Source organism: Mesoplodon bidens, assembly GCF_964165515.1.
Source record: "Mesoplodon bidens genome assembly, chromosome: 7".
NCBI classification, from domain to species: domain Eukaryota; kingdom Metazoa; phylum Chordata; class Mammalia; order Artiodactyla; family Ziphiidae; genus Mesoplodon; species Mesoplodon bidens.
The window spans coordinates 15,228,499-15,250,594 of NC_138164.1; the positions used below are offsets into that span (position 1 = coordinate 15,228,499).

The following is a 22,096-nucleotide window of genomic DNA, read 5'->3' on the forward strand; positions in this document are numbered from 1 at the left end:
CCACACACCCAGCACCACCAGGAGAGGGACGGCCGGGCCAGGCAGTCTAGGGAGGGTCTGCCCACCACAGCCAGCTCCCGACGCCAGAGCCTAGGGGCGCGAAGAGCTATATTGCCCCCCAGTGGCACCTGCTGGGAAGAGCATGGAGAGGAGCTAGGGATCGGCTAGAGAGGAGCCCAGACCTCTGGTTGTCCTGAATTCACCAGATTCCCTGCCACCCGCCGCCTCCCACCCCCGCCCGCTCCCCATCTTGTCCTCCTTAGCCTGCGGAAATCTAAATCAACCTTCCAGGGTCATTTCAAATCTCCTTCCTCTTGGAGCCTGCATGTCATCCACATGCCCGCTCTCCCACCATCCATCACCATCTGGTGTTTCCAGAGTACCACCTGTCCACTAAAGCAGGTCAGGGAGTACTGCCTGTGCCTGCGGCCTGCAGCCCGCCGAGCTGGGAGAGGCTCAGATCAGAAGTGAAGCTCGTCTGACTGGTGGGTGGGGACCAGGTGGGCAGAGGCTGCTGCCATTTGCCAGGTAAGGGGAGACTCTCGGAGGTGAGATGGCACAGCGAAGGCTTTTTCACTACACTATCCTCTCCACCCTCATGGCACCTGGCAGGGAGCAGGCCCCTGGTAAACGTTGACTGAATTGATGCCGTTGCTCAAAGGAGACAAAAAAACGTGAGGGCATCGAGGGACTGCTATTCCCGATGGGACTGCGGCTTGGAAGAGAAAGGTAGACCAGAAGACCTGGGAAATGGGGGCGCCCTACTCCACCCATCATTCTCAACACCTCCACCCAGAAAGAGGGAGCAAAGATGAGCCCAAGAACTGCATCTGGTTGTTTCTTTAATTGAATGCAGACTCATTCATAGAAAACAGAAATGCAACCATAGCATGGAAACAGACATTAAACGGAGCTCTGAAAAAAGATCCAGACCCTCCCTTCTCCTCTCCCCAGTCCAAAGGAGAGCTATAAAAACAAGCTGAGGAGAATAAAACACATTCCCATGCCCAAGGCAGAGGCCCGACCTGACCTCCCCCAACCTTGGCATCTAGAACAGACCAGGTAGGGCGAAGAGGATCCAAGGCGCAGAGCAGCCAGGGGGGACCAGAGCTGGGGCAACTCAGTGTAAACTCCAAGATTTCATATGTGTGCATGTGTGTGACTGACACAGAACTTGGCTGAAGACTGGACGGAAACTTAGAAGCCAGCCCTGGGTCCTAGAGTGAGGCTGGACCAGGGACACAGAGGGGAATGTCATGTCCCTTCCCTGAGCCCCTTTCTAAGATAGGCACTGGGGCTCCCGTGGCCGTGGAGGAGGCGGGCTGGCTGGGCTCTTTGTATGTCCCCTCCTTCGCCTCTGGACATTCTTGGGCAGTGTCAATGGCACTGAAAGGCCCCCAACTGGGGCTTGGCAGGACTAAGAGCCTGGAAAGAACAAGGAAGGGAAGGAAAGTGAGTTGCTTTTTCCCTCCAATCCTGGTGCCAACATCAGTCTGGGGGCTGAAGGGATATGAAAGTGACCTCTGAATTCAGTCCTTCGATCAAAGGTGGTTCTGACAAGGTGGGCTGACGCTCGTTGCTAAAGAGCCAGCCCTGAGCACAGGTCAGAGGTAGGAGGCAGCACTGCCTGGGACCCCTCGCAGGCCTTAGCACCAAAAGCCCAGCACCAGCTGGCCAGTCCCCAAAATCTGACAGCCCCATCCATCCTGGCTGAGCTGAGTGGGCAGTGATGGCAGCCAGGTGCAGACCCAGGAGAAGTGGAGAGAACCCTGGTGCAGCACAGAGAATCAGGCCCCAGACCAGGGCCCTGGAGTGGAAGCTCAGGGAAGAAGAAAGGGCTTTGGGTCCCAGGCCGGGGGGAGGGGAAGGAATGGCAGAATGCAAGGCATGAGATGGGCAGGCAACACTTCCCTCCTTTCTTCTGCAGATGACAGACAGAGAGCTGACGGACGGGGACCTGTGGAGGGCCCCAACACTGAGAAGAAAGCAGCAATTTGGCCAACATCCAGGGTTTCAGGGGGGCAGGCCTCCTCCCCGGCAGAGGGCAGGAACAAGACTCAAGGCCACCACTGTCCCGGGCCAAGCCTGGGCTGGACCTCGCTGTCCCATGGCCACCTGGCACTGGGCAGCAGGGCTGGGACTCACGCCCCTGGCACTACGGAGGCTCTGGGCAGTGCGGCAGAGGAGCGAAGGGCCCAGTGAGAGAAGCAAGGGGCCCGGCTCCCACTAGAAGACGTAGATCTTGTCCCGCTGCACGGTGTCCAGGTCGTCGTCCAGTGTCAGCAACACCTGGAGGGCGGGTGCGGAGTCAAGCACAGGAAAGGAGGCCACCTCCGCCTCCTCCCCAGCCTCCCCGACGTACCAGGAATGACCCAAACATGGCGATGGAGGAGAGGAAGTGCCAGATGTCGTGGTCATCAAAGAAGTCGAGGAGGATGCAGTCCCGGTTGTGCTCCCGTGACTCTGCAGGGGTTTTCTGGGGTGGAACAGGGAGAGCTGCCTGCTGACACCGCCCAGGGGAGGCTGGGCCAGACCAGCTCCCATCCCCTCTAGGCACTCTCTGTTCCCAGCCCCAGCCCTAGGCTGGAGAGCACCCTTATTTTTTATTTTATTTTTTTTTGCGGTACGCGGGCCTCTCACTGTTGTGGCCTCTCCTGTTGCGGAGCACAGGCTCCGGACGCGCAGGCTCAGCGGCCATGGCTCACGGGCCCAGCCGCTCCGCGGCATGTGGGATCTTCCGGACCGGGGCACGAACCCGTGTCCCTGCATCGGCAGGCGGACTCTCAACCACTGCGCCACCAGGGAAGCCCATGGAGAGCACCCTTTTTCAGGCTCACCCCTTGCCCTCATCTCCCACATCTAAGAATTGGCCTTTAGTTGCAAATGGCTCCCTGAGAGCACTGGTCATGATTCCCTTGAAGGACTAGAAGGCCACCAAAGCCTCCTAACTCCGTTCCCTGCCTTGGACTCTGCCCCGGCTCCAGTGAGGCCTCCAGGGCTCCTCCTGGCTCACTTTCTCTCCAAAGCACTATTGTCGGGTCACACAGCCCTGCCCGAGGACGACAGTAGCCAGAACCTGTGGGCCATGTCCCGAGGCCCTCGAGGTCCGCCATTCTCTCCCCAACCTCTGTCCAGCAAACACTGGCTGGACCTCACTCTGTGTCTGGGGACTGTCTGTGCCATATGCTAAGACCTCAGAGATGACCAAGAAAGCTCCGCAGTGCCCTCAAGGGGCTCACAGTCTTTACCCGGCTCCCAAGCGATTGCAGTCACTGACCCCTCAGCTGCCTCTGCCTCGTTACTCAAGTCACAGCACCTCTGGGCCACGGGGCCCTTCCCCATCAGCCGGGGTCTTTAAAGGCCAAGAGCAAGCCCTGCCTCCTCTAAGTAGCTTTCCTGGACCTCCTGACTCACAGAAGCCTTTCTGTCCTCTGCCCTCCTGCACAGCCCCTACCTGTCTAGTCTATTACCCTGCATCTCACGTACCATATTGTAAAGAGAAGCCAGGAACTGACAGTCTCTCTCTTTCTGGAACTCGATTATAAGTGCTTCGAAGGCAGAGATGCTGCCAGACTTAGTTCTAATCACAGCAGGTGCCCTACGAGGCAGAGAGAAGAGCCTGACATCTCTGGCTTCAAACCCCAGCTGTGCCACCACTGGTCGTGTGACCTTGGGCAGGTCACTGGGTCTCTCTGAGCCTCAACTGCTTCATAAGTAAAATGGGGATACTTCCACGTTGGCATGGTGAATGTTAGGAGGATTAAATGAGAAAGCAGGGCTTCCCTGGTGGCGCAGTGGTTGAGAGTCCGCCTGCCGATGCAGGGGACACGGGTTCGTGCCCCGGTCCGGGAAGATCCCACATGCCGCGGAGCGGCTGGGCCCATGAGCCATGGCTGCTGAGCCTGCGCGTCCGGAGCCTGTGCTCCGCAAAGGGAGAGGCCACAGCAGTGAGAGGCCCGTGTACTGCAAAAAAAAAAAAAAATGAGAAAGCAGCTGTGAAAGAACACGGGCGATGCTCACAAACAATTTTTGAATAGAGAACTGGCCGTTTGTGGGCTCACGATGAGCCTGTGGGTGACTCCCGTAGCCTCTTGGCAGGAGGACCACTCACCTGCCAGGTGCTGAGCCCCTGGAAGAAGAAGAAGAGTGCAAAGCCCCAGACCACCGAGGTGCAGATGATGCAGAGCAGGGGAATGAGCTTGATCCTCTCCCCGCTCCGGAGCTGGGGGGAAAGACGGGGAAGAGCAGCCTGAGGGCCCTGCCCCACTTCCTGGCCTGCCCTTGAAGCGCCTTCCCAGGCTTTCAGGATGGATGCTTTAGGAAGCCTTCTTGGATCCATCCCATCACCCTACACAGCTCAACTTGTCTCCCCACTAGCAGCCTGGTGTCCTCACTCCTGTCCACCCTGGCTGGGCCTCCATCCATGTGCCCAGAACCCTGGGCTGGGGGGTGTATGGCCTGGGGGCTCCTCTCACGTTGGATGGCACGAGGGGCTCTTGGGAAGCACCTAGCCCTCGGAGGCCCAAGCCCAACACGGACTCAGCAAGCCCCACCTCCTCAACCCCTTCTCCACAGGACGGGGCTCTTGCCAGCTGGGCCCGAGGTGCGACCAGTTTTATGAGCCATACTGAGACCACAGAAGGGGCTCAGGAAACGGGTCTGAGGATATAGCTGGCTCCCGGGGAGTACGTGCAAGAGACTAGCCTCTCCCCTCCTCAAGACTCAGTAGCCTGGAGAGACGGACAGAAAAATTCTTACTCCCTCTTGGTGCCGCCCCAGGGAGGCTGTGCCCATCTCCCTCCCCACAAAGCAGAGCAGCTGGCTGAGGGGGCTCAGCCATCCCCACTCACCTTCATAATGATGTAGAAGGCAAAGTAAAGCAGCAGGTTGCAGATGCCAATGGCCAACAAGTAGGAGGCAAAATCATTGGGACGCATGATGAGCCCATAGGCAGCCCTGGCAGGAGGGAGGAAGAGCTGGTGAAGCGGGGAAGGAGCAAGGAAAGGGCTCTCCCTCCCCACTAACCCATGTTTTATGAGGATGTGGGGCTGGGTTCAGAGGCCCACAGAAGATTCTAGAACCCCAGGGGCCAACACCTCTCTCTCCAGCCCCCATGTCTCATGCCCAAATTTGTCCATGTTCCCCAAGGAAGCCCGTGGCTGGCCAAGCGCCGAGCTGCCCACCCAGCCTGGCTACACAGACGATGGCCGGACTCACAGCGACCAGTTGATAATGTTGCCCATCACCAGCAGCACCATGCGGTCCTGGAGGGAAGCAAAGACACGGGAACTGAGAGACAGGGAGAGAAGTGGAGGGAGGCCCGTCAGGGGGGGGCCCCACCCCGCCCCTGGGCTCTCAGCTGCGCCCCGCGCGCCCCCCAGTGGAGATAGAGGAGGAGGGGCCCGGGGAGCTGGGCAGGTACCACGTAGAGGGGCCCGCTGCACTGCCGGATGCAGTCCGTGTAGAGCACGTGGAGAATGCGACGGCAGATCCCCGAGTCTGCAAGAAGGGAAGGTGCTGAAAGGCATGGGCACCCTTTTGTCCCGGCCCCTGGTCTGCGCCAGCTGAGAGGACCCAGGGCCTCTCGGGGGCACAGCTGTGCCAAGGCCTCATTGAATTCCGTACCCAGTGACTCCCCTGGGCCCCCTGTGAGAGGGCAGAACCCAAAGGTCTCCCGTGAGACCAGGTCGCCGAGGCCACCAACCCCAGCAGGCCCCAGGCGAGCGCTCACCCAGCTTCCAGCGGCCCATGTAATAGAGCTGTGTGCTGAGGAGCAGGGTGGCGATGATGTGAATGACCGAGAAGATGACCCAGAATGCTGTGTTCCCTTTGCCGAAGACCTGTTGGGGCCACCGAAGGCAGGGCTGAGGAGAAAGCTGTTCCCCCGGCCCGCCCTTCCTCTGGGAGAGCCGGCTCCAAGCCCGCCAGGCTGGGCGGGCACTTTAGGGAAGGAGCAGGGGTGGACGGGGGTGTGTGCACACGTGTGCACCTTTCCTACGGGTGAGCAGAGCAGGCCGGGGCCTCACCACGCCCAGCACAGAGAAGAAAATGACGATGGCCAAGCAGGCATAGGCGCTGTAGGCACTGGCGTTGATGTCTGGGTGCCGCTTCTGGTACAGCTTCAGCATGCAGAGCCCCGCGATCATGTACATGAATGACGTGTCTAGGTGGAGGGACGTGGACGTGAGCTACGGAAACATCCGCGGAGCCCGGGCACGGAACCCCGGTCCCCACACCTCGTCACAGCCACAGAGCAAGCTGGTGGCGGGCTGGCGCTTAACTGCAGCTCCTTAACTGTCCCTGCCACGCCCCACTGCCGCCCCACTGGCTGACACCCACAGTCTGACTTCCCCTGACGACAAGCACAACTTAGTCCGAGCACTCTGAGATCGGGGACTGTATCTTAATTATCTTTCTTTTCTCAGTGCTTGCACATGCCTTTCCATAGGAAAGGCTTGACAGATGCATGAAATAGCATCCAGACGCTTATTTTCTACAAGCTAGGATGTGTGTTCACACAGGTCCTCCAGCCCTGGAGTCTCCCACATGGCTGTATCTTGGGGATCCCAATCCCTGCGGGTGAATGGGGATGGCAGACTCAGGCAGATTCCTGTTGAGGTTCAGCCAGGGAAGAGGGAGGCCCCACTCACCAAACTGGAAATTGGTATAGTTGGGGCAGACGTGATAGCAAGCGCTAAGCAGCCCCTCCATCATCAGGGCCGTGCCCATGGCGTAGAAGAGGCCGAAGTGTTTGGGGATCCCACATTCCTGTTGCGGAGAGAGAAGGGAAGGGAGAGATGAGGTAAGACGGGAAGGGAGGAAGGAAGGGGTCCTAAGGAGGGAGATCATGAGAAAGGAGTGGGATGAGGGGTAGAGTGGGCATTTAGCAAGGGCAGGGCCGGGCAGGGCTGGGCACAACAAAGCTGGGCAGGATAAGACTGGACAGGGCTGGACAGGGCTGGGCAGAGCTGGGCAGAGCTGGGCAGAGCTGGGCTGGGCTGGGCAGGGCTGGGCTGGGCAGGGCAGGGCAGGGCAGGGCTGGGTTGGGCAGGGCTGAGCTGGGCTGGGCAGGGCTGGGCTGGGCTGGGCTGGGCTGAGCTGGGCAGAGCAGGGAAGGGCTGGGCAGGGCAGGGCTGGGCAGGGCTGGGCAGGGCTGGGCTGGGCAGAGCTGGGCAGGGCTGGGCAAGGCCCCGCCTGCTAGGAAGGGGCTGGGCCTGAGGCCTCAGCGGGCAGGCGAGCACTCCTCACCAGGGCGTAGAGGTCATTGCGCAGCAGGGCCCGGTTGTGGTTGATCTCCCGCTGCAGGATGACGAGCAGGAAGAGCAGCCCCAGCAGGATGTACCCCAGGTTGCTGAGGATGTTGTTGAAAGCGCTGGAAGGGGCGACACCGGGCACATTGCCTCGGCCTCATGCCCTGGTCGCTTCCCCACCCGAGGCGGGCATTTGCAGAGCCCCTGCCCCTGCCCTGGTTCACCGTTCAACGGGAAAAGGGGCCTCCTCCCAAGTGGATCCCCACCTGAGGTTGCCTAGAGGGTGGGCGCAGAGGAAGTTGTAGTAGCAGATGTCCTGGTTCCCTGTGACATTCACCACCTGCAGCGGGAGCAGGGAGGGGGCGCTGCTAAAGCGCCTCAGTCCACAGCCTGCGCCACCACCAGTCACGTTCTGCAACGGATGGGAGGTGCCGCCACGGCCAGCCCGTGTGTGCACGTGACACCAGCAAGCCCCACTTTTGGTAAAGTCACTGCCCCGCTCGCTAGGTGTGGCTGAAAACCCTGAGGCATGACCATGACGGAGGTTCTTGCCCCACAGTACAGAGAAGAGGGAAGGGAAACTGAGACTTACAAAGCCCCAGCACTTTCATTTCGTAAATCCCCACGACCCAGGGGAGGTGCCATCATTGCTGGCATGCTGCCCCCATTTTGCAGATGAACCGACTGAGGCTCAGGGAGGTTGAGTGACTTGCTCAAGGCCACCCAGCTGGTAAGGCAGAGTTGGGATGGGAACCCGGGACCCATGACCTAGGACCTGTGCTGGCTCCAAAGCCGCAGGCTGGGAGGCTCTGCACTGGGGCATTGTCCCGGCCTGTGGCAGCTCCTCGAGGGCACTTAGCATGGGCCCTGGGGAGCCGGCCCCTGCCCACTCACCGTCTGGTAGGTGATCACCAGCTGCACCACAGGAAGTGCATAGAAGACAGCAATGGTGGCAATGTTCCTGAGGAGTGGGAGGGCGGCGGTGAGGTGGCGGCACTGAGGAAGAACCCGGGAACCCCCCGCACCGTCCTGCCAGTGACAGGAAGGCCGGCCTGCTCCGCCCACTCACCAGAAGTAGATCTGGTACTTTTTCCGCAGGACGCGTTTGTCCTTGCGTGCCAGGTCAGCCACGCAGAGGTATTTCTGGGGAGAAGCTGGAGTGAGCCCCCTGCCCCACTGCCCCAGAGAAGCCCCTCTTGCCCAGGTTAGAGGAGGACATGGGGGGCCTCCCTCCCACAGGCCAGAATTCCAGCGGGCCGGGTTCTGGGCGGTCCGGAGGGCTGGGAGCCGACTCAGTTTCCCCTGGAATCTGTGCCACCCCAGCCAAGCTCTTTCCCTTTGCTTTCATAACGTGCCACCCAGTGGGGAGATACACTGGGGCTGAACACACAATCTCCCTTCCTTGGGAACCCGTGACCAGGGCCAGCGCACGTGGGGTCACACCTTGGTGCGAATGACATTCTTGTCTGAATCGATGTCGGCCAGTGTGTCATAGTCGTCCTCCTCCACGGAGCTCAGGGAGTCCAGTCGTGGCCGAGTGCCCACAGGATCGAGGGAATGGTCTGGGGCAGAAAGGGGGGAAGGGTAACCTAGTGGGCACAGAACCCAAGGCCTGTCCCCACCCCCCTGGGACAATTGTCACAATTACTAGGCAGCGGGAAGAGGCCAACTGTGGGCTCAGAGCGGGGTTAGAGGTGGGCTCAGGCCTGGGGAGGAGGTACTGGGTGCTCCTAGGTCCTTGAGGGAAACGAGGGTGGACTCTGCGAAGAGGCCACCAAACAGGGACCGCTCCAGCCTTGCCGCCTCACTGAGCTAGGCTTCCAGGCCAGGACACTGAGCAGACCCCGGACCCCAGATACAAGCAGCAGGACTGAATTTGGCAGAAGTCACGCTGATTAGAAGATGCCCAGCTGTGTGGGTTCTGAGAAGACACTGCCTTGGCCCCCACTGGGTATAGACCCAGTGCGCCCTGGGGTGCAGACAAGGGTGAGAGGCTGCCTCCTCTCTAATCCTTTATCCTGTTCTTTTCTTGTGCCTTCGGAAGCTTCCTCCTGTAACCTTGCTGACCAAAGGCCCCTGAGGCCAGGACATGACACCCCGGCCCATGAGCCCCAGAAGGCCAGAGAGTGAGGTGCTGGGAAACACAACAGCCAACCAGAACATCTGGCCTGGGGGAGGCTGGGGTGCCAGCTTGCCAGCATCAGGGGCCAGTGCCTGCCTATCTCAAAAGATACACGAGCTAGCAATTATTGGCATTAGGTGCGGAAGCCATGCACAAAGCATCTTTCTGGTCCCAGAGCCTTCTGGCTCCAGTCAACCGCCCTGGCAGGAGCTGATTGGTAGAGCAGCACTCGCCCTCCCCACATCTACCCATGGCAATGCACAGCTGCCGCATCTGGCCAAAGGGGAGGCGCCGCTTGAACTGGTCGTGCCCTTCAAAGGAAAGGGAAAGTTACCGGGGAAGTGGGACCAAGGAGGAAGGGATGAGGGAGGAGAGGGGTGGGGAGACAGCAAGCCCTTCCCTGGTTCCAGCGTCTGGCAGAAGAGGCAACCGCCCACCGTCACGGTTCACGCAGCCAGCACCAGCCCTGCACTGCACAGCTCTGCCCCGCCTGGCCCACTCACCCTGGTAATTGTAGGAGAGGTCCCCAGGGCCCGCGCTGCCAACCAGACCGTCGGTGGATCCAGTGGAGCCGGAACCATTCTCTGTAGGGAATAGTAAATGGTGAGGCAGGCAGAAGAAACCTCAGGGCAGGGGACTCTGGACCCGTCTCCAGGGGGCGCCGAGGAGGCCACCCTGGAGGTGGTGACCCGGCCGAGTGGGCAAGCATGAGCTCGGGTGCGGACGCGTACCAAAGGAGCCATAGTTGTAGCCCTCATACGGGGAGCTGCCAGGGAAGGAATCGGCCAGGACCCGAGGGTGACCTGCAACAAGAAGTCAGGGACCCCTTACATTATCTTCCTCATCTGCAGGGTGCTACCGGGCTAAAATGAGAATAATGTACTAGGAAATCTCTTGTACATATTACAGTTGTTTAGTATTTAGCATATTGATTAATATTCAAAGCCCTTTGTTACCATGAAAAATTAAATATCATAGAGTATATTGTGGTTATTAAAGTATGTACGTAATACACTTTAAAGGTTTTTCAACAGAAATTTTAAAACATATCTGCAATGCTTAATTATTGTTTCTAAAAATTCAATAAACTATAATTTATGAGTCATAAAAAAAAAAAGAAAGAAAAAAAAAGAAAGAAGTCAAGGACCCCGTAGCCTTGGAAGCAGAGAGAGGCTGCAAGCCAGGGAGAAAAGGGAAGGAAGAATCCAAAGAGAGACACAGAGGGGCCACGGTGGCAGCAAAGAATAAGCACCTATACCAGCAAACACCTATCCCACCACCACCACCTGCCCCACTGGAAACTCTCAGCCCCCTCTTTCCTCCCTAGAAAGACAGCAAAGTCAAGGAATTGCCCATCTAAGTTACCAGCAGCAAGGACAGACCAGCATCGGCCTGCCTGGGTCCCACCCAGACACCCCTCTACGTCCCCTCCCTCCCCACTCTGGACTCCAGCTCCTCTGCCCACAGCACCTGGAGCTTACCAAGGAGAGAAGCTGAGGGAGAAGGTCCCAAGCAGGAGGGAGGATATAGAGAGAGGGGTAGAAGAAAGGGGAAGAGAACAAAAGGTTAATAATCCCAGAGATGGTGAGTCGCATTGCCTGAAGCGGCAGACAGTGTACCTAGACCCAGACACTGAATGCATCAAGTGACAGTCTTTAAGACGGGCACGTTAGGGACCAACAGGCACACTGCCCCAGCCCCATTTCCACCTACGGTGTTACTCCCTATCTGAACATCCAGAAGTCCCCAGTGGGACCTTCCTCCTCCAACCCTCAAGGGAACCATCCACCACTATCCCCTCCAAACCACAAAGCAAACAGCCCACCGACCCAGACCCTCTGGAGGTACCGCTTTCTGGGCAGGCTCGGTCCACGGCCACCAGAAGGCTCTTCTTCCTCTGCCTGCAGGGACAGAATCCAGAGACAAACCAGAAGGGCAGCCGGAGGATCCCTCCTGTGCCGGGCTGGCCTGGCTCCACCCTCTCCACCCCATACCCCTGTCCTCCATCCATGATCCCAGGGGTCCTCCCAGGCTGGGAAGCAATGCGGGGTCTCCCTACTTGGGAAGAAGTTTGAGGGGAGGGGTTGGTTTCCAGAGCAGAGGCTCAGGGACCTCAGACCCTCACAGGGACCTGCATTCCTATGCCTCATGGATGGAGATTATCCAGGGCCACACAGATCCTGCCAGGCCATTTCCCCCTGCCTGACCCACCCCAGAGCAGGAGAGGGCCCAGCGGTCCCACTTTACCTCCAGTTCTCCCAGCAGGCCAGGAGCACGGTAAGCAGGTAGAAGGAGAGGAATATGCCCAGGCAAAAGAGCATACCACCAACGTAGGCCTCGGCTGTGGGGAGGGAAGTGGGAAGGAAAATACACCAGCACTTTCCAAGCCTGCCCATCACAGCACGCAGGGCCCAGGCTCATCTCTCTCCACGTCTCCCCTCGGGTGGAATGACCCAGCCAGTGCCAACAATATGCCAAACTCGACATGATTCCTGGCTCTGCTCACACGGCTCCCTCTGCTAGAACTTTCTCCCCTACTTCTTTCTCCAAGACCCCTCCTTGACTTAACCTTCAAAACACAGCTGAGGACCTGTGTCCTCTAGGAGGCTTTCTCTGCCCTGACCTCCCACAGTGACTGTCCTGGGTTCCTCACAGCCCTCAGCACCCTGCATAGCAACGGGCTCTAGACAGGGCCACCCTAAGGACCACAGCTGGAGCACAGCACCAAGCACACAGAAGGGACTCGAAACAAATGTGCTGAATAAGGAATCCATGCAGGAGAGGCCGCTTCTTTCCCCTCCCGTCACAATCCTTTATTTTTATCTTATACTTTCCAGATTACAAAGGGCTCTATTCAATCACTCAGTAAACATTTATCGAGCATGACTAAGGGGCCAGGAACTTTCCTACTAATTTTGTGCTAAACCGACTTAGTGAGACTAATAGAGACTAACAGATGCTATTAGTCCTGTTACAGAGATGGGGAAACTGAGGCTCAATGAGATTACACTGCCCACAGTGGCAGAGACAGATCTAGAACTCAGTCCCTCAATCTCTTTACTCATGGATGCTCCAAAGCACATTACTCACCCTCCCGCCCCACGTCATGAAGCCCTCCAAGATCTCTCCTCCTTCCCACCCTGTCAGCCTGCTCGAGTAGGTCCTCCTCACCCTTCCCATTCAGAGAACACTCCCTACCCCAGGCCTGAAAGAAGAGCCAGTGGCCAGGCCATCCCCACTCAGCCACCCGCACTCACACGTGACTGCTCGAGAGACCAACACTGACAGGGTTTTCTGGCGGTGCCCCTGATCGACCGGTTCACCTGGAAGTAAAATGGCAAAATGGCAAACAAGCGCCTGCCTGGAGCTTGGCTAGAGTTGGTGGGACCAGGCCTGGGAGAGTCTGGAGCCAAAAACCCACATCCCATCAGATCCATCAATCAGCCACACAGGCTCTTTTACCTCCCAGGAAGTGTCCAAGCCCTCCCACCCCTGGCCAGGCCCAGAGCCCAAAACGTACCTTCTATAAAGGGGTAGAAAGGCAGGGAGCCTCCACAGGCTTGGTCTTCAGTTTTCACCACCACTACCACGTAAAAGCTGTTGCTGGGGAAGTCTTTGCGCTGCAGGATGAGGACGGTGATAATGGCGATGATGGTGACGAGGAGGAGGATGGTGAGGATGGTGACTGTCATCATCACATCATTGTCATCACCATCACCATCCTTTTCTGAATACCTACTTCAGGCCAGACACTATGCTAAACTCTTTGCTCATATATTATTTTATTGAATCTTCACAAAGATCCTTATGAGTAAGTACTATCATTATCCCTGTTGGACGTTAGCTTAGGGTCACACTGCCAGTAAGTGGTAGAGCCAGGATCATCTGACTCCAGAGCCCATACCCTGCACTAACACTACTGCCAGGTGAGCAAATGAGGGTATGCCCCATCATCATGGAACCCATGGGTGCCCTATTATAGTCTGCGCATCAGTCAGGAGAAAAAGTGGAGGGGCTGTGGTGCCTCCGTCAGCTGCACAACTAGATGTCCTGAGGTGAACACATGCCTCTCCCTCCCTGCCCCCAGCACAGGTTTTAGCCTTTGCCAAGGGCAGCCCTCATCACCAGCCAGGGCCCTTTCCTCTCCCAGCTGTGGTGAATGAAGCATACAGGGCAGCCACAAAGGGTACTCTGCTCTTTCCCCAAAGGCAACTGGGACTGTGATTCAATGCTTGCATATATCAGGGGACCCAAAGTCTCAGGGACTGGACGGCCAAGACTCAGTCCGGTGGGTAGGGTAGGAATGGGGCAGGGGAAAAGAAGCGAGGGTTAGGAAAGCTAATCACCTGGCCACATCCCCCATCGGGCCATGCCCATTTCCTACCTGCACGGTGATGGCTGCCTTCTTGGTCATAGTCTGGTACATGCCAATGAAGGCTACGTTGTTGTCTAGGTCATAGACAGGGCACTACAGAGGGAGGAGGGGACAGACAGATGGGCAGGGTCCTGGGCCCTGTCCCCTCTCTTCAGCAGCCCTGCTATCCACTGGTGGAGAGTAAAAGGGCAGGTTACTTACCAGGACATCCTGGATGGAGATGACTGAGCAGGGGAAGGCCTTGTTGGAGGTCACCTTGACAATGACTGAGTCCACTCCTTCTGGGAACTCATACTTGAAGTACTGAGGGCATAGGGAGGGCGGGAAGAGCCCCATCCCATGAGGATGCTCTCTTTGCCCCTCTAGAAGGGAAGAGTGTGAATCCTCCCAGGGTTGGACAGTGGAGGCTCTCTGGGAAGAAAGGCCTTGCCCACAAGCAGGTCCATTTCCCATACACCACTCCCCTCAACCTCAGCTGGGCACTCAGGACAGTGCCCAAGGGGTAAGTAGGAAAGATGGCAGCCAGACCCCATGTCTCTGCACTTCCTATACTGTCTGTCCCCCACCGCCTTAGGGCCAGTGCTCCTGTTTCTAGAGAGTCCTCCACGGAGAGTACAACCAACCTGAAACTCCTGGCAAAGAGCGCTGACCACTCCCACCCCCAAGTTCAAGCTTCCCCATTTCTCCTCTGGAGGGACCGTTGACAGGGAGGTCTTACCTGGGGCTGCGCCGCCGTGGTATTGAAGCTGAACTGCTCTCCGGTCCTGTGGGGCAGAGAAGAGCCCCCCACCGTTACTCCTAGAGCTTGGGAAGGAGGCCGGTCCCGTGGCCCCCTCGCTCTCCCCTGCAGACCTGAGCACGAAGTCATCCATTCGGCTGACGCGCAGCTGGTACGTGGTGTTGACTGGTGACAGGGTGGACACATCCACGTAGAAGAACTGGACCTCGGACTCATTCTTGGTGGGGGGCTGACACAGCGTTCGCTCCACCTTTTGGTAGAGGTACTTGCGCTGAAACCTATGGTCCGAGGCAGAGACGAGACATGACTGCGGTCCCATGACAGCCAGCATGCCACTCCAGGGGATCAGAGCCCCAATTCCTCCGCTCTGGTCCCACTACCTCCCTACCCCACCTCCACTAGGCTGACAAGCTCCAGGTCAGCTAGCTGGGCCCTTGTGCTGTCGACCAGCCTCCTGGCTCAGGGAATGGGGAGGAGAAACAGAGGGGCACCCAGGTGGTCAGGGGCCCTGGACAAGGCCCTGGGTGAGGCTCTGGGCAAGGCCTGGCCTGGGCCTACCCCCCTTCCCTGGTCCCTGGGTCCTACTCACATCCCTCGCAGGATCAGGGGCACCTGGAAGGACACCACCGCCTCCTTCTGGCGGACCACAAACAGCAAAGGAGCCCCCTTCTGCTTGTTCAGGACATTCACGGACACTCTCACGCCCTCTGTCTGCAAGATGACATGGAAATGTCCCTCAGTCAAGCCCATGGTGACTCTAATTCTGCCAGGGGAACACAGGGCTCCAGAGACTGTGAGCCGTGCCCTCCCTCAAGCAGACGGCTTTGTGCTTTCCCCATCCAGGTCGAGCTGGGGGGCTACCTACGCCCCTTCATCTGCCAGAGCAGCCCCCAGACTCCAGGAGGGACTTAAGGGAGAGGATGGGAAACACAATGGAGACCTCAGGCATCCCCAGGATACCCCATTGCTATAAAAGTTCACGGATGCACATGCCTGCACACACATGCGTCTGCGCACACGTGCATGTACACACATGTGCACACACAGGGACACGGAAGAGCAAGAAGTGCTCCCCAACCTTCTTCCTTGTGAACCAGGAAGTTCCTATTCTACAACTCATCTGGCAGCCAGAGGCCACGGGGAGGTGGGGAAACAGGGATCGTTGAAAGCCAAGAAGGCCAAGTTCTATCCTTAGCTCTGACCAAGGAATAGGGCTGTGGAAAAGTCACTTCACATCTCTGAGCCTCAACATCCCCCTCTATAAAATGGAGACACTCCCACCATGGGCACTATGGAGGAAAGTATATAGGACAGTCGGAGCTTAAAGAAAAAAAAAAAATAAAATAAATCCTGGGATTGCTTGTTATTGGGCTGCTGAAACCCAAGCCCTTAGGGCAGCACCTCCCAGACGGATAGAGGCCACCGTTCTCAGGGTAACCCCACATGTGGGGGCAAAAAGAGAAAGGACTCTAAGTTGGATGAGATCAAACTTCAGAGAACCAGGCACTGAAGGCAGATCCTGGCCTGCCATCAAAACCCAATCCCTCCCCATTCTGAAAAAAAAAAAAAATCAGATTCCCATTCTGAACTCCACCACTTCTTAGTAAATCCAGTCCTGGTGAGAGCTGAGCAGGAGACCGTGAGCCAGGCTGCAAGAGTGCTCCAAATCTCAGCCCTGCCTGGGGTCTAGGCTTCCCAGACCTAGCTGTGCCCATGTTCAACTCACAGCTGGGGAGAAATGAAAGAGAAATCAGGGTGAGGAAGCTTCTCCACGGTAGGCAAACTCCTTCTCCCCTCCCACCCAACCTGGGGTTGGCTGTATCTCCACCACCTTCAACTTACAAGGCCAGCTGTCTTTCCAAGGGAAGGAAGAGGGCTGGGAAGGTCCCAGTAGTTACAGCAGCCTGGGAAGTCCTGCATTCATTTCCCTGGGGAGTCTCAGCTATAACTCCCTGGGGGCAGAGCCTTTCAGTTTGGGCCTGTCTCATCCCCCTGGGGTTTTCTGGGCCAAGCCCAGTAGCAAGGCTGCTTCCTTGCTCCTAGACCCCACAGCACTGTCAGACTCTGGGTGCTGGGTAGGGAGCAGGCCAGTCCTGCTCAGACTACAGCTGGTAGAAAGGAAGGGATCAAAGAGAAGATGGGAAAGAGGCAACTTCAGAAACTGTCCACTGGTAGCTTCAGAACAAACATCCCTGGGAAAGGAAGAAGGGCTGGCAAGAGGGTCCAGTGTGGTTCTGGGAAACCCAGTGGGGCGGCTGTTCTTGGGGACTGACAGCATCGCGGAACCCTGGTCCGCTCGCCCACTCACCACCAGCCCCGAGCCCAGCCCCTTCCCTCACCCGGTTGCGGGTCACAGTATGGTTGAAGGTGTAGATGTTGACCAGCTCGCTGTTGACCTCATCCACGTAGGTGCGCTCAAACTCGGCGTCTTTCTGCGAGACGTTCTTAGGCCCCAGAACCCCCAGATGGCTCTCGACCGAGGCCACCAAGAGTGCCAAGAAGGGCAAGCCCAGAGCGAACATGGCCCCGGCCGGGCGGCAGTGGCGGCAGCAGCGGCGGCGGCGGCGACGACGATAAGCGACAGGTCACCTCCAGGGCGGGTTGCGGCTCTGGCCGCAGCTTCCAGCATCTCACCAGGACCAGAACTTTAACCTCGGCCTGAGATTAGGAAACGGTCCCTCCCCTGGAGCCGCAGACATGCTCTCAGCGGCCAGGGAGGGGATGGGGCGGCTGGGAGGGGGTGGGGAGGGGTTGGGGTACGGGCCACAGGAAGGGGCCCCAGCTCGCGAGGGGCCGAGCACGGCTGGGAGACCCGGCGGGCGCCCGCCAGGGCCGTGACAGCCCGGAGGCGGCTAGTTGCTGGGAGCCTGGAGACGCCGGGAAAGGGGAGCGAGGGAGGGAGGGAGGGAGGGAGGGACGGCGGGAGGAAGGGGAAGCCGGCGGCGGGGTCGGCCGCGAAGGGAGGAGAGTCTGAGGGTGAGGGGCGTGATAGGTGGTAGCGACCCGACGCCCCGCGACGCGGCGAGTTTCTGGGGTTCCGGCTTCGGCGCTCAGAACTCCGGGGAGCGAGCAACGCCGCGGGGCGGTAAACAGCAGGGCTGCCGGCCCGCCCGCTGACGTCAGGGGAAACTGACACAGATTTAAAGGGCCAGGCCTCGGTTTGGGCCTTAAAGGGGACGCCGCTTTCCAGCTGGAGGCCTTCTCCCACTCCTATCCTGTTACCGGCTCCTCTTTCATTATCCTGACCTTCTCTGGAAGCTCACTTTGGATTAGATGGATGTTTCCGTGAAGGATCTCCAAGTGTTGGATTCTTGTTGACAAATTCTCTTTTTCACACGTAAGGATCACCCTCACCCCCACCACCACTGCCATTACCACTAACATCCTCCACCCCTGGGACTTTTTTTTTCTCCCAATTATCTTAAGAAAAGAAAAATTTCTAAGAACTAGGAAACTGCCCGTGGAGGGGAATCCGAGACAGAAATGCCCGAGGAACCCTGTGCGCTCCCACCTCCCACCGCAGCGGCCACACAGCTTCAAGGATGCCTTCAAGTTCGCAGGGCTGTTTCTCTTCTCTGCTGAGGCAGCTACAAAACTCGTTGAAATAAACTTCTACAAAATAGTTTGGCACCACGTCTCAAGGAGCTTAAAGAGCTTTACACTCTTTGACCAAGTAATTCCACTTCTGGGATGCTATCCTAAGGAAATGAGAAATACATATTAAAAAATGTGTGGGCAGGGCTTCCCTGGTGGCGCAGTGGTAGAGAGTCCGCCTGCCGATGCAGGGGACACGGGTTCGTGCCCCGGTCTGGGAAGATCCCACATGCCGCGGAGCGGCTGGGCCCGTGAGCCATGGCCGCTGAGCCTGCGCGTCCGGAGCCTGTGCTCCGCAACGGGAGAGGGAGAGGCCACAACAGTGAGAGGCCCGCGTACCGGAAAAAAAAAAAAAAATGTGTGGGCAAATATCCTCATCACTGTGATCCTTATAATACAAAGCTTAAAGGAAACAGCTTAATAATGAGGGAGTGCTTAAATGTACTATTATCATGAAGCCATTGAAAGTGATGCTTAAGACATTAAGGGACACGCAAGCAGAGAATTCAGGTTATGACACTATATAAACAGTATGTTATTCCAAATACATAAACATGCATAGAAAAACGTTGAAAACTGCATAAAATTTAGCAATGATTACCCTTGAATTACAGGTGGCTTTTTAAATAACATGTATCGGGCTTCCCTGGTGGTGCAGTGGTTAAGAATCTGCCTGCCAATGCAGGGGACACGGGGTCCGGGAAGATCTCACGTGCCGCGGAGCAACTAAGCCCCTGCACAACTACTGAGGCCACGCACCACGACTACTGAAGGCCGCGCCTAGAGGCCGTACAGAGAAGCCACCACAGTGAGAAGCCCATACACCACAACGAAGAGTAACTCCCGATCGCCCCAACTAAAGAAAGCCTGCGCGCAGCAACGAAGACCCAATGCAGTCAAAAATAAATAAATAAAAATAAATTTAAATAAATAACACGTATCATGTCATTTTCCTCTAATTCCAAAAGTATAGACAAGTTCAGGAAAGAAAGAAAGAAAAAAAGAAAGATCACTGGTTGGATGGTCTTTGAATTTATTTAATATATTCTTAAAATTTATAAATTTTCTACAATGTACACAAATTCTAAGAACATATCTAAGACAAATTAGATATGTTTAAAGGGAAAGAAAGGCCACCTCTGAAGTTGTCAGATACCCTGATGAAGCCACCTAGGCCATTGGCTTGTCAGGGTTCTCTTGCTTGCAAGATTCCAGCAGCCTCAGTCCCTGCCCCTGCCTTACTACCTGGGCATTGTTCCAATGAGGACTATTTTAGCTTATGACCTGTTATAAATATGTATTCATTCCTGCAATAAATATTTAATGGCACCTACTATGTACCAGGTACTGTTCTAGTTATACTGGGCAAACAGTGAGGGAGAGAATTAGACCTAGCCCCTGCCCAAGCATTCATACGTGAGGATGAAGAACAGAAGCAAGCTGCAGGGGCTAGAGAACTCTAGAACTTTAGCAGACTCCTGGGCCAATCCCTCATTTTACAGATAGGCAGAGCGAAGCCCAGAAAAAGTCAGCTCATGAGTAGCTCACTAAAGTCCCCTGTGCCTTGGTCCAGTACTCTATCCCACATATCTATACAAACCTGAATTGGAATCGGAGGACCCTCAGGATTACAAGAGGTATCTTCATAATGAGCCCTCCATGCAGTCAGTGGCCCAGTGTGGAGAGTCAATGTAGATTTCCACATTCCAACTGGACTTCACTTTTTCCCTCATCACAAACCTCCCAGTAAATCTGGAACTCTAAGAAATACTGCCACCCTGAGATTGAGCTCCCCACAGAGGCTGATGGGATTTAACTGGTCTACCCTGTCTGTGCCAGGAACTTTCCCGGGTTCTGTGAGGACCACAGGTTGAGGACCGGAGCATCTCTTCCATAGGCTGGTTGGTGCTGAGGCTGTACTGAATAATCCCAGGCTGGGCTCGGGGGTGGAGAGAAACATTCCAACTCTGCCTCAGGTTTGGGGGCAAAATGTGCCTCTAGGCCTGTTTAAAATGCACATGGAGACCCTACTTGCAGTTTTTGAATCACAGTCTCTAGAGGTGGAACCCAGGAATCTGCATTTTAGGAAGCACTCCAGAAGTTTGCTATGCACAATAAATTTTAAGAACTACCGCTCTGGGGCCAAACAACTGTGGACGATCAATATTTCTGTTTGCTCCCTTTCTCCGGGCAACATCTTTTCCTTTTTCAAGGTCTCAAGGGCTTAACCCTGAGTGTTCAGACGGGGTGGGAGGGCAGCAGCCCTGTGTTTTCTTGCTGTTCTCAGGTCTGCAGAACTTTCCTCAGCCCTGCTGCTCCACCCACGGGGAGTAGGAGGGTGGGGGGCTGGAGGGAGAGACAGACAGCACAAGCCTATTATGAATAGGCCCTTTCTGAGGTTTGGCAGCCCTGAGTGGACAGAAGGCTTTTATTGTTGGCTGCAGCATTCAGCATAAAAGAAGGGCAGTGCTGGGTCTCAAAGCCAGACTTCTAAGTGCAAAGAGATGTCACGTCCTGAGGGCAGGCCCCCTGGCCTTCTGCACAGGCCCAGCTACTGCATTCTCTGCCGTGTTATATAAAAAGCCCAACCACAGCCCTGGCGATGAAGGGGGCAGTGTTGAGTCACAAGGCTGGATGACTTCCTTTCATTTCCCTGTGGGCCATTCTTCTGATCCTGAATGCAGAAAGGACCTGGGAAATGGGACCATTCACCAGGCAGCTGACAAGGTTCACAGCTTTCCACGAGTCCAGCTCCATTTTGTGTCACAGGATTTTCAGAGTTTGGAGCAAGAAGACAGGAAGGAAGCTTCGGCTGGCTCAGGGGTATTGTTAAAATGACCTTAAGACTCACCAACAGCAGGATGCTGTAGGAATCACAGTAAATGGATTAGCTGAATCCGATCGAATAATTTAGGAATCTGGGTGGTAGGTAGTGGCCGTGTCTGTAGGTGGGTGGCAGAATCAAAACAGACTTTAGAATTAACTAATGGTATAACTTTAACCCAGAAAAAAATGTTGCAAAACCAGCCCCCCTGAAGGAAATGAACTTGAATTTCCCTGTTTTCACTGTGACCGTAAAAAGGGCCCAGTGTATCTACTTGGAGCTCAAATAGAATTGCCCTGGGTATAGGCAGCCCCAGAAGCAAGAGTACAGCCCTTCTTCCCACCATGCAAGTTCTGTTCTTTCCCAGAGCTGCCCTCATGTTTGTTTATCTCTCCATCAAGGACTGTGAAAAGGGGTGCACATCAGATTAGGAATCAGTTAAAGATACAGTATTTACTCTGTCATTCTGGGGATAAGATCTCATACCCGTCCCACAGCTTCATGGTGGTGTGGATAAAACAAGGACTTTGATGATAGAAAGTTCTATTTTTAATTCCCTATATTGTGCATCGTAGGCAAATTGCAATTTCTGAGCCTTCAGTATCCACCTCTCATCTCCATTGTCCTCCTAAATGCCGCACACAGTGGAGCTGGGCTTGACTGAATTCATCATCCTGAACTATTGTCTAAAGAGTAGAAGGGGAGTCAAGGGAGAAGAGCTTTGACCAAGTGGCCAGGACTTTCTGCCAGAGACAGATCAGCCACTCTGCATTTCCTAAACCTTCGTTTTCACCATTCAGAAGGGGAAATGTGCACAGTGCGTTCAGGCCCTGCATCCGGTTCCCTGTGACCATGTGATGGAACCAACATCAGGGCTTTCCAGGAAATGAGGCTGGTCATCAGGTTGCTGAAAACAAGCAGATGAATAATTGATCACCTCAAATCCGTGTCTCCAAAGATCACTGATAAAACTGAGCCAGCCATCCTCCTATTTCAAGAAAGCTTGGGTCTCTGGCTAAGAAATCAGAAGATGCAACTGAAGAACCTTTCACTCCTCTCTGACTGTATCTAAAGATCACATACAGCTACCCAGTCCTTATTCCAAGTTGTTCTTATTAGAACAGGTCCCCTCTCTTTACACTCTGGCTCGGACACAGGCTACAACCCATAGCTGCTTCTGTTATTTCATTGG

The 22,096-nt window shown here is 56.0% G+C and overlaps 1 protein-coding gene across 2 annotated transcripts; it reads right to left on the reverse strand.

The window, feature by feature from the left end:
* Positions 1-825: 825 nt before the first annotated feature.
* On the reverse strand, positions 826-17,587 carry SIDT2 (SID1 transmembrane family member 2). Of its 2 annotated transcripts, XM_081240941.1 has the most exons (27): positions 16,826-17,587; positions 15,076-15,197; positions 14,600-14,764; positions 14,466-14,511; positions 13,949-14,050; positions 13,757-13,840; positions 12,893-12,992; positions 12,630-12,695; positions 11,620-11,713; positions 11,221-11,273; positions 10,104-10,175; positions 9,876-9,956; positions 9,621-9,683; positions 8,694-8,812; positions 8,320-8,393; positions 8,145-8,211; positions 7,517-7,590; positions 7,249-7,372; positions 6,651-6,768; positions 6,027-6,163; positions 5,732-5,840; positions 5,423-5,499; positions 5,218-5,264; positions 4,851-4,956; positions 4,112-4,222; positions 2,363-2,476; positions 826-2,289 (listed from the first exon to the last, which is right to left on the reverse strand). In XM_081240941.1, exons 1-27 carry the CDS (start codon positions 17,006-17,008, stop codon positions 2,227-2,229), a joined length of 2,571 nt encoding a protein of 856 aa, XP_081097067.1. In that variant the 5' UTR covers positions 17,009-17,587; the 3' UTR covers positions 826-2,226. The 2 variants fall into 2 exon arrangements, with proteins under 2 accessions (XP_081097067.1, XP_081097068.1); XM_081240942.1 differs by lacking the exon at positions 9,621-9,683.
* Between the last annotated feature and the right edge of the window lie 4,509 nt (positions 17,588-22,096).